General features: G+C 47.0%; 1 protein-coding gene across 6 annotated transcripts in view; it reads left to right on the forward strand.

The window, feature by feature from the left end:
• Positions 1-12183, forward strand: part of IL19 (interleukin 19) — a 102571-nt gene that overhangs the window by 79401 nt on the left and 10987 nt on the right. For 4 of the 6 annotated variants that reach the window (XM_088017220.1, XM_088017224.1, XM_088017222.1 and 1 more), the window contains 6 exons: positions 3944-4260; positions 6461-6607; positions 6744-6809; positions 9063-9215; positions 10169-10243; positions 11215-11747. In XM_088017220.1, coding sequence (XP_087873346.1) covers positions 6464-6607; positions 6744-6809; positions 9063-9215; positions 10169-10243; positions 11215-11310 — 534 coding nt within the window. In that variant the 5' untranslated portion in view covers positions 3944-4260; positions 6461-6463 and the 3' untranslated portion in view covers positions 11311-11747. Of the gene's footprint in view, positions 1-3943; positions 4261-6460; positions 6608-6743; positions 6810-9062; positions 9216-10168; positions 10244-11214; positions 11748-12183 lie in introns of those variants that run through there. The other 2 variants (XM_088017221.1, XM_088017225.1) reach the window with 2 other exon arrangements.

Raw genomic sequence — 12183 nt, forward strand, 5'->3', positions numbered from 1 at the left:
AGAGACTTCACACAGGAAGTCACACCAGAGCTAAGTCTTGAAAGCTGGATAGCATTTGCAAAGCAGAAAAAGCAACAGGAGGGCTTTCTAGGTGAGAAGGGGCAGTGAGGTGTTTGGGGCTCATCGAGAGATGAAGTTGAAGATGTGGACAAAGTCTGATTGTGATGGTTCCGAAGTTCTATGGGGACAGGCTAGCCCTTTATCCTAGTAGCCCCTGGGAGCCATGCTGGGAGTTTTAGGCTGGGGAGCACCAAGACTGGGTTTGCTCTTTAGAAAGTCTCACTTCCTAGGAGAAGATGTGTTGTTGGGAGTGAGACCAGGTCAGTGATTCAGGAAAGGAATGGGGAGGCAATGCTTGGATTCTTTCTATTACCCATCCCTGGCTCCCCCTCCCCAGTCTCCATAGGGGTTATTTCATGCCATTTGACCTGTAATCCATTGGCATAAGGTTTCAAACAGGATCTGAGGCTCTAGATCAGCAAGACTTGACTGGGAGTCCTGTGGGTAAGAAAGGAGAAGGCATGGCCAAGTGTTTGTAGCATAGATGCCCAATTTGTCCTTCCCTCTCCTGCTAGGCAGGGTTGGCCAGTTCAGATTTCCTTAGATCATGGACTTCCTGGGTGAAGGCAAGTCAGAACAGCTTGGCTTGGGAGAGTTACATCACATTCCCTGCTAAACAGGCTTGAGGTTCCCCATAGCTTTGTGTTCTGTTCTACTCCATGTGATCCTAAGATAAGAAAGCAGCATGGGGTTAGGAAGGACACTGAGCTAGAAGTCAAGAGATGGAGATTTGAGAACAGGGTGCCACTTCCTCACTGTGTGGCCAGAGGGCTGGTTCATGCCTCCATTTGTTCATTGCTGTAATGGGAATGCTGAACTGGGTGTTCTCTGCTAGCCTTTCTGACCCTCATTTCTAAATCCCAAACAAAGGAGAAACTTTTTAAGTTTAAAGTCCCCAAGGACTGGGAAATTTATCTTTTTTTGCTTTATTTTCACAGCTATATACAAATTCTAAACATATCATTACAATGCAAATGTATTTATCAAGACATTTAAACATTTATATTCTTTTTATGTTTCTATTTACTTCCCAGATGGAATATCCATTCATCAGTACCAACATTTCTTTCTTTTACAAACGCTTTCTCTATCATTCTTTCTAGTGCGGTACAGTCCTCGCAATGATACGCACAAAATCATTCATACAGACCTTATCCATTTTGTTCAGATCACTCAGTAGGACCACACCACTCAACTCCATGGAGCTTCATTCCCATAAAAGGCAATGGGCATGGTGCCCTCTGGAGTTGTGTAATGCCTGCCTCACTTTTTGTCTGAGGCCAGGATTTAGCACTTAGAGGAGTGGATCAGCTGCACTCTTTTATGGAGAGGAAATTACCTTGGCACCACCATGAACAGTTCATGAAGTTGGAGTGGCTCGTGGGTGGGGACAGGGGATTGGAAAGAGCTGTGTCCAGCACACATCAAGCTCAGAGCATTCTCCATTCTGGCTCAAAAGTCTTCCTTCACATTCTTTTTGCTTCCCCATGTACCAGATGGAAAATTGAGCTCTGGTTTCCAATGATGGGTCAACTGGTACTAGAAGATCCAATACTAAGGTTAGACAGAGCCCTATATTTGTGGATCAAATCCATGGTTTGACTGCAATCCTGGAAGGAATGCCATTCCATCGCAATCTATATTCTTACTTTAAGTTATATTGTTAGGCATCAAGGCTTAGGATGGAGGGAAATCATTTCTTATTATCTCTCCTTCCTCCCAATTTAGGGCCTCAAAAGGGGACTGTAAAATTATTAACAAAGGTTACCATTTTTTAAATTTAAAAAAGCTTTTTTAAGTAAGCTCCACAGCCAGCATGAAGCCCAACATGCTTGAACTCACAACCCTGAGATCATAACCCTGACATCATGACCTGGGCTGAGATCAAGAGTCAGATGCTTAACCGACTGAGCCACACAGCCGCCCCAAAGGTTACTATTTTTGAAGCTCCTATTATGTGCCAGGTCATTTAAATCTACACACCCTGTCCACATGGCAAGTATTCAGTAGGCACAATTAACACCATTTTACAGATGAAGAAATAGAGGCAGACATCATTCAAAGATGAACTGGCTTGCCTTCAGTCTGATCAGAGGCAGGCAGCCTAAGCCAGGCTGCTTCCAGAGCTATAGGCCCAGCTGCTATGATATACTGCATGCTAGAAAGGATCTATAAACACATCACACATTTTTCCTTCCTCTGCAAGTTCCCCGATATGACATCTCTGCCCTGAAATAAAAGCTGGGTCAGAACATACAGTCTGAGTACAAGGGGTTGAATACAGGGTGAGAGCCAGAAGGGACAGTTTTGCAATCATGTAGCATGTGGGGCTGGGTCACCATCTGTGAGCTACAAGCCAGAAGGCTCAGGCCGTGCTGGGAACACAGCAACCACCTTCCTGCCCACCCCCTCTGCGGGGAAGCAGGACTGGGTGGGTGGGAGATCTCTGGACTCAAGAGAGCTCCTTTCTCCCTGCTAGAAGGAAGAAAGAGACACCTATTAACTCCTAACAAAGGTGTCTTCTCTTTTTCCAGGTGCCTGGCACACGGCATCGGAATAAATAATATTTATTGAGTAATTATCGTGTATCAAGTCCATTAGCTCATTCAAATCCTCATAGTTTATTTTACTTATTTTATTGAGCTTCAGAAAAGTCATAAACAGCTTGTCTAGTGTCTCACAGAGAAGAGGGAAAGGCAGGGTATAAATCTAGAGCTACACCATGGTCATTACAATCGACTGCTTCTTAGGACATGTATTATATCATTAAGTCCAAGATGCTGGACAAGGTTTTTAGCTCTCATAACTTCTTTCCCTTGCACCTACCCCTACAAAAAGTCCCCAGACTTCCCTGTCCCTCTTTCTTCTCTGCCGGTGTCCTGCCCATCACTCCCCAATCTAGCTGCCTGCAAGGTCTGCTCCAGCCCGTTGTCCAAAGGGCCTGGTGGGTCTCTTGTAATTACAGCCCATCTTCATTGAGAGTGCTTCATTTGGTAAAAACAAGCTCTGATTATTTAGGGAGGAAACTTTTTACAACCTATCTTTCCCTTACCATCACCCCAAACCCTGATCCTTGGAGAAGTCATGATGTAGAGTTTATATACAAAGAGTAATTTAGATGGAGGGTCTTCTGTTCCAAGAACAAGGACTCTAGGCTCTGTTCCTGAGTCTGCCAAGCCCCTAGACATCCTCATTTTCCCACTTTCTACTTCTCATTTTCTCTTCCTGCATTAATCGAGATGAAAGGGCCCTCCAAGGGACACGAGAAAGAGGAAAGAGATGATGTCCAAATTGATATATTTCTGAGAGGGAGAAAAGAGGTTTCCCATAAGGTTAAACAAAATAATGCACGTAGAGCATTTCGCTAATGCCTGGCACTAAAAGGTGCTCAACATGAATAGCATGGAGGACATTAGGAGAAAGAAGGGAAAAATGAGGGGGTTGGGGAATTGGAGGGAGAGATGAACCATGAGAGACTATGGACTCTGAGAAACAAACAGGGTTTTAGAGGGGAGGGGGGGATTGGTTAACCCGGTGATAGGTATCAAGGAGGGCACATACTGCATGGAGCACTGGGTGTTATACAAAAACAGTGGATCGTGGATCACCACATCAAAAACTAATGATATATTGTATGGTGACTAACATAACATAATAAAATTTAAAAAAATAAAAAAATAAAAAAATAAAAAAAGGTGCTCAACAGCTGTATGAGGCTTCGGGCAGATGGAGTGTGCCGAGACCAAGGACACCTGCAGCGTCTCATGGGGCTGGCTGCTGTCAGGGTGGGGCTGTCAGGAGAATACTTTCCTGAGTTTGCCTGCGGGGTACTGTTGGTGGCATGCCACAGTGACCTAACTTGGATTTTTCTGTATGGACACAGAATTGCAAGAAATTCTCATTTGCATGGAGATGGGGAGTTTATTCTTCCTAGAAGCTGCATGTCAAGACCCAGAAGAAAGAGGCATTTCTTAATAATGATTAATCAGCTATATCTCAAAGAAGCAAGAAAAGAAAACAATTAAGGAAATGAGATACTAAGGAAACAGAGGAGAAAAATAATCTCCCAAAGGCGGACCCACCCAGTAAACTTTGACAACATTTCCTCTTATCCACCTGCATAAAAGTGACCAGCCCTTTCTGAGTGGCGAAGAGCAGACAGAGGAGACACAGAAGCGGCCTGGAAGCACCTGGTGAGAGGTGAGGCTCACGTGGGCCTTCGCTGGAGGCTTTTGGGCACACCGTCCTAGCCCTCGTCCCTCACTGCTGTAGATAGGTGACCTGTCGACATTGTGTATGGCCTGGGTATTTTGTAGGATGGGGAAGGGTACTCCATATAGAGGATGAACCTCCTGGTACCTTGTTCTCAATAAGAAAAGATGGAGAATGGGGAAGAAGGAGGGCAGGAGGGAAGGGAAGAGGAAGGAATCTAATGTTTACTATAACCTTTTTGTTCTAGGAACTGTGCTGGGCATTTGATATCTTTTCTTTTTTTAAAATAAGGCTTTGCAGTATTAAATAGCTCTTTAAATATAAGGAGCATCGCTAGTTCAGGGGGACCAGTTCAGAAAGGTGCTCCTGTCTGTCTGGTGGGAGGGGAGCTGCTGGGATATCCAGTTGAGCCCCGGAGGGAATGCTGCAGTCCGCGGGATGGTGTGGTGGTAAGGACAGCGGGCTCGAGGGCCAACGCGCCTGTCTTCCAGGGCTGGCTCTGCCACTTGCTGGCCGCCTACCTTGGGCAGGTGTCTTCACTTCTCTGTGTCAGTTTCCTCTTGGGTAGAATGGGGACAGAAACAACTCACCTCACAGGGTGGTTGTGAGCATTCAATAAGATAATTGTGGGAAATGCTCGGCACAATACCCCTCACATGTGGCATGTATGATGAACATTAGCTACTACTGTTTCTGAATCGGCCAAGATGTCTGGGCTTGCCTAACCAAGCTAAGGGAGGCATCTTTCTCCTCTGCACAATGTCTGAGGGTCCAGGCACGGGGTGATCAGAGGATGGCCCATTGCTTCTGAAAATCGTCTTATCAGAGGAAAAACTGTGCTCTTTTCCCACTCACTTGACTTTCTAGAAGTGTCTTTGTTGCCTTGAGGGGGAATAGAGCTGTGGGGGACTCTACAGTCTTCCCTACCATGGGAAAAGAGGAATCAAGTCCTTTGGCATGATGCCTGCTACATGGTAAGGTCTCATTCTACAACTGTGTGCTCATGGGGAATGATACTGAGTTACTAAGACATGAGGCAAAATGGTTTTCGAAATAGGATTTGCTATTTCTTGGTTTTCTGGAGAAGAGTTTGGGAATTCCAAGGAAGATTGGGGAACGGTGATGGGGAGTGGGGCCCGCTGAGGCTCACACTCTCACACGCATGTCCTTTATAGTTCTGGCACTGGGAGCTACAGCAAGGAGTGGGTGGGGGGCTCTGCAGCCCCCGCAGCTGGCTTCCTATCTTGTGCACTGCCACGGGCCACACCCACTGCAGCCGCGCACACACGCACACACGGCTGGAAGCGAGAGCTCTGGGCGTGCACCATGGAGGATGCTGGGCAGAGGGCTGGTCTCATCACACGTGCTGTCCTAAGACCTCTTTAAGGCTAAGCCCTGGGGTAGTGCTTGGGAAAGTCAGGGGAAGAGACTTTTCTCCATGTGTCTGAATGACACCATAGAGTGGTTACGTGGGAGAGGCAGAGAGGACAGAGGCAGGTTGGGTGATGGGATTAGGAAAAGTCTGGCCCTGCCTAGGACTAATGAGCTGCAAACTTGTCCCTCACAGACCCTGGCTCAGTGGGTGACAGAGGGGAAGCTGCCAACTTGCCCCCCTCTCTCGCTTCACTGTGGCTAATTAGCTGTTTGGAGGTGTATTGTTCCTCCCTTTCTCATCTTCTCCAGAAGGTGACATCTTCATAGTTGGCTTCAAACAAATGATTTTAAGCAGATACACATCGGGGGTTTATAATAAAAGGGTGTCGTCTATTTCGGGAGCAAACATTAAAAAAATGTGCTTTTAGGGTTTTTCAGATCTGTTGCCTAATTCCTAGGGCGTATTACCAACCCTGTTTTTCCTATTTAATTTATTAAAAACAATGTTTTTCATTACTGTTGACAAAAGGAGCCCTGTTGAGTCATAATGGAGTGATATCCACACAAACAGACTCCCTGGGACTTGAGAGAGCACTGTATTGTGCTTTCTGGGGTGAAGGTGGGGACACCGGGGGAGGGAGAGGGCTCATTCAATTGAGGAGACACATGACCATGAACTCCACAAGGCTGAGGTACTGAGTCTTGTTTTCTTGGCTGCTGCCTGGCCTGCCTTGAGGTCCAGAGGCGAGCTTGGTCAGGGGTCCCATTGCTTTCCCCTCTCAGCTGGACAGCTGACTTCCATCCCTTCCTGCAGGACATGAAGGCACAGCGTGTTTCCCTTTGGCTCGTGGCTGCTATGTTCTTCCTGGGCTCAATGCGCACCCGAGGTCTGAGGAGGTGTCTGATTTCCATGGACATACACCATATAGAAGAGGCTTTCCAAGAAATCAAAAAAACCATTGTGAGTGTGGGTTCAGGGTGAAGGTGTGGGCTTTCCATCTTACCTTGAAGAGCAAGTTCCTTTTCATTATCCTTTGTGTCTCAGGGGGACATGGAGTACTCAAGGCTTGTGTCTGTCCTTATGTTTCCCTCCATAGCAAGCTAAGGACACCTTCCAAAATGTCACCATTTTGTCCACATCGGAGACGCTGCATAGCATTAAGGTATTGGCTTGTATCGGCTCTTTCTGTGTTGTTATTTTTATGGTGAAGTGGCCCTGGGCTGAGAAAGAAATCCCTACTCTGTCTTCTTCTCCTTCCCAATTTCCAGTGTACTCTCGAAATATTCCCAGTTTCTCATTTGCCAGCTGATGTGTTAGGGCACACTTGTGTCTCAGGGACTTGGAAACCCCTAGGAGGGATCAAAGAAACAGCACTTACCTAGAGAGGGATTGGGGGTGCCACACGCTCAAAGGGGGCAGGTTGTCTGTGGCTCAGGGCGATTCTGGAAGTTTTCATGGGGGAGCAGAGAAAATGAGCAGTGACTTAAAAGTTGAGTTGGCTACGGGTCAGTGGATGAAGGAGGAAGGAATCTGGAGATCAGGGAGAATGTGTGTGATATCAATGAATGTGGGTCAGGGGACAGTGAGGCAACCACTCTTGTGGCATGAGGGTCGTGCTGCTGAGTGAGGTGAGTGGAAGAGGCTGAGGTGGAGAAATACACAGGAGTCATCATACCAAGAATCTTCAAAGCTAGGCTGAGCCTTGACTTTATAATACAGCAATAAGGCATCAGTGTAGGTTCTTGAGCCAAAGACTGTATGACCACAGAATCTTTCAGAAAGACTCTCTGGTGATGTTCTTTACAGTGGAAAATGTGAGGCAGGAAAGCCAGTAAAGAGATCCATCCAAACTCTCCAGATGAGAGGTGTTGAGTATGTTACAAAACAGTTGGCTACAAGGTGAGAATTCACTTTACAGAAGGGGTCACTGAGAAGTACCCTTAAAAATGAGCTCCGCCAGTCCTTGTAAGCATTCTAGAAATATCTTTTTTTTTTCAGAGATTTATCTGCCAGAGTGCAAAGAATAGTTGCAATGAGTTACTCTTTTTTTTTTTTTTCCCCTTTGGCTTCTCTGAGTGAGATAATTCTTTTAAGCAGTATTGGGCCTGATCCATTTGTAGTATATAGATGTAGCCACTTACTAAATACTATTCCAGCCAACTGTATGAGAGACTCATAGGATAGTGCAGTTGGAAGGGACCCAGAAGGCTACCTATTCCAAAGCCATCATTTTCAAATGAGCAAAGAGATAGCTTGGGAGAGAAAATGACTAGTTAGCGGTTGAGCCAGTGGTTGAACCTCCAAGCCCCCCTCTGTCTCCAGATTCTTTCTCCTCTCTAGGCCCAGAAACAGCTGATGTGGCATAAGAGTCAATGAGGATGCAGGTCTTTATCTATTTGTCCCTCCCTCCCTGATTAAACAAAGGTGTGCCACTTTTTGCTCCTTTGGTTAAGGGAACCAGCAGGAGCGAAGGAGGGGAAGGGTTTTGCTTCACAAGTAGAGTTTGCCATCTAGGAAAAGCTGCTTGTGCGTCCAAGGAGGCTTTGCTGCTTTAATGCTAATGAAGATGGATGCACTGTCCCCCTAAATGCTTCACACCCCTCCCTTCTCAGACTGGGCTATAAATCTCCTGCCAAGCAACTCACTGGGTCTCAGGGAAGGGTGTAAATTGCTAGAAGGAAACTCAGCCTAGACAACTGCTCTGAGCTGTGTCCTGGGAATTCAAGTCCTCCCCCTCCCCGCTTGGAGACAAAGACACTGCCAGCACCCGACAAGCCCAGAGGTTCGAATTTCTGCCACTGTCAGTTTCCATTCTTGCAAATCTTAGCTCCATTCAAATGATCCCTGCAGTTTAAAAAGGACAGATTGGGGTGGTGGGGGGAGCAGAGCAGGACGGTCAGGATAAATACAATGTAATTACAATGGAAGGAATAGTGCCCAGCACACACCTGGTATGCAAGAGCTCCTGATATTTATACACATGTATTTATATACAGGTTGATGGGTGGGAGAGGGTACGGAGGGGCGGACCACAGCACAACATAAGGAAGTACCTTTCCAGAAAGCTGCTCAGACATGGATGTTTTCAAAAGGGAGACACTGAATTCCTGGAAGGGTTTAAGCTGAAGTTAGTGATGACATGTTGGGATGCTGTAGAGAGAATTCTAGTCTGTGACTGGGCTCCATCGCTTGCTGTTATATTTCCTGGCCATAAAAAAAAGAGGAATCGCAATCTCTCCTCATAAGTAGCTTTGATGTGGTGAGAGGACATGGATACTCTGAGAACAACATGAATTTTAAAAAATCGACTTGTAGCTATTTTGTTCCTTGATGCCCCTACTCAAATAGGCTTCTTTGGTCTCTGAGATGGTAAGAGAAGAGGGTCCCTGGGGCTTTCTCTAACTTGTGTCTGTAGCCCTTAGACGTATGCTGCATGACCAAGAACCTCCTGGCATTTTACGTGGACAAGGTATTCAAGGACCATCGGGAGCTGAACCCTCAAATCTTGAGAAAAATCAGCAGCATTGCCAACTCTTTCCTCTACATGCAAAAGGCTCTGCAACAATGTGTGAGTGGTCATATCAGGACTCTCTGTTTCCCAACCCCAGGGAGGGCCCAGGACATGCTGATCTCACACGGCTTTCTGTAGTGGTTCCTAGACTCAGGGGAAATCCCCCGCCCTGTCATCCATTGGGAGAACTGTCCAGAACCTACTCCTCAGGGCTTCCTCCCAGCTGATACCCCAGCAGACCCCATTTCCTCATGGATCATCCTCCTGGGGTGACCTGATAGCAAAGTATTCCTTCAGTGATCTCAGTGCTGGCCTGTAACAGAGGCATGCCCAGGAGTCAAGGCTCGTCAGATGTATCTCTCTAGTTTCTTTGTTCGTGGCCCTTTGGGGTTTCCATACCCATTGACCTCTGGGTTATTCCAACCTATAGTCTATACCTAAGGGTTGCCTATAAATTCATTGTACGCTATTAAAAACAAACACCAGCAACGGAACCAAACCCGAACAAACCCACAAAAACTTAGACCAGGAGAAACCCTGGGTTCTTGCCCCAACCCTGCCAATGATTACCCATGTGACTTTGTGGCGAATTCTCTCTCCTTTCTGTGCCTCTGGTTCTAAAATTGTTAGAAGTCATGACCCCTGCCATACTTACATTAAGATTCATTTAATCAATCATTTAATTCACTAATCCAATAAGTATTTAGTGCCTTCCCTGAGGGGTCCTGCATTCACCGAGTGGTGACAAGGCAGACTTGGCCCCTACTTTCCTGGCCATTCCAGGCGGGTGAACTACAAACCCAGAGAGCAAAACCTGGTCAAACACAGGGCGATTCTATCAACAGACTCTTCTCCCCCTCGCTGCTCTGACCCGAGTTGACCCACCTGACCCACCTTAGCTGAACTATAGCTCCACCCTTGGGGAGAAGGAGGAATGTCCCTCCTCGGGTGGAAAAATACGGGCCGGGTGGAAAGGTTCTCTGATGGGTGCTTCCTCCACTTGATCACAGCAGGAGCAGATGCAGTGTCACTGCAGGGATGAAGCCACCAACGCCACCAGAATCATCCATGACAACTATGATCAGGTAACTGTAAGCAGGGGGAGACGTGGAAGATGGAGATCGGATGTGGGACCCTGATGGAGAGTGTGCCAGCCCTTCTGCCTCCTCTCCACTCAGTCGCTCGTTCCTTCAACAAGTGTTTATTGCTGGTCTTCCCAATTCTATGTGTCAGCAAGGAGTGTGTAGGTCTTAGCCCCTTGGCTAATTTCCTGGGCTCCCCCTCTCATGCCTCCACCATTTTCTCCTGCCCTCACATGTCAGAACTAACCTGTGTTAGATTTTGGGGGAAAGCACGCACCATTTCAGATGGGTGTGACACAGAGGGAGCCAAGATCCCCAGTGAACTGTAAGTTGTTGTGCACCAAACATGTTACCTGCTAGGTGTCACTGTGGTCGGTAAGTGCCACCAGTGTTCTGTGGGGTGACCAAGAACAGTGTTTCTCACAGATACGCACATGTAGAACGCACATCTCATATAGAGGTAGAGCAGAAGCAGTGTTTCTCACATACATCCTTTGGAGACTTAGCCAAAATTAAATGCAGATTCTGGCTTAGTAGGTATGGAAGGAGGCCTGAGATTCTGCATTTCAACCACATTCCCAACAGATGCCAACGCTTTGACAAGTCAGGAGGCAGGAGTCTGTTCACAGCTCTGCTGCATTGTGGAGAGGCTCCATAGGGTAATGTTATAACTGGCTAAGACTTGTATTGTTCTTGCCACGAACCAGCTACTATCCCAAGCACACTGCAAATATTAACACATGTCTTCCTCATAACGATGTTATGAGCCATTATCTGCATTTGATAAATTAGGAAACTGAGGGAAAAACAATTTGGGTTGCCTGTTAGAAAAATAATTTTGGGGTATGTATGCTCTGCCAATAGAACTGATGGATAAAAGGGAAAGCTCATGATGACTGGAACAAGGGGAGAGAATTGAAAACGATTGTGTAGTCTAGAAAGGCAGGTTCTTATGACGATGTGCCTGGTTTCAGCTGGAGGTCCGGGCTGCTGCCATTAAGTCTCTGGGAGAGCTTGACATCTTTCTAGCCTGGATTGACAAGAATAATCAAGGAACTTCTGCAGCCTGATGACCAGGAAGCTCACACCCCAGGGAGCAACAGCCCCGGTTGGGCTGCCTGAGGGGAGGAAGACGGGGAAGTCCCCGTTTATATGCAGTTGAGGGTGTTTTGAAGAGACCTCTCTTCATTTTGGAATTCTCTCTTCTGGGGCTGGGGTATTGCAGGGAAAAATCTAGATTTGAACAGATCTCCGTGTGGGGCTGCAAGGCCCACTGGCTGGGCCCAGGCTGCCTGATCCCACCTGAAAGCAGCCAAATAGTCTGCCATCATTTTATAATAAATGGGTCTGTGGAAAGTTTCCTGAGGGCCATCGTGGCGGGAATGGGTGGGCTCCCCCCTAATTTATTGTGCACTTGTTTATCCCGTGTCTGTGATGCGAGCTGAGCGATGTCCTGTAGTGCATATTGTACGGACTGATTTTCCTGAATAAACTCAGTTCTCTGCCAGTTAGTGGAAGTGTCTCATTCAGCAAGGGCCAGTCAAGATGTCCTAAGTGGTGACCATTAGAAGTGAAAGGGGCCTTAAAGAATGCACAAAGGTAGGGAAACCGAGGCTCGAGAGGGATAAGAATCACTGAGTCCCAAAGCAAGTCAGAGCAGAGCAGGGCTCCACACGGGGTCCCCAAAGCCTCCACTCAGCACACTGTCCTCCACCTAATGATCCAGAAGATGGACGCAGGGCTTCTGACCGCCGGCTTCTCAACATCACTCCTCTTCTCTCTGTCTTTGTGACTTTCTCTGTCTTACTGCTCCCAATCTAGATACATCTCCGACCCTAAAGTCGTCCTCCATGGGCATATAGTTTGTGCTAGAGAGAGGGGGTTTCTGACAGAGGGATGGTTGTCCAGGTACAGAGCGGAACAGGTGCAGCTCAAGGCATGGG

This window comes from Eumetopias jubatus, unplaced genomic scaffold (genome assembly GCF_037043125.1).
Source record: "Eumetopias jubatus isolate StellerSeaLion01/CBP00866 unplaced genomic scaffold, mEumJub1_p1.0 scaffold_12, whole genome shotgun sequence".
NCBI lineage: Eukaryota > Metazoa > Chordata > Mammalia > Carnivora > Otariidae > Eumetopias > Eumetopias jubatus.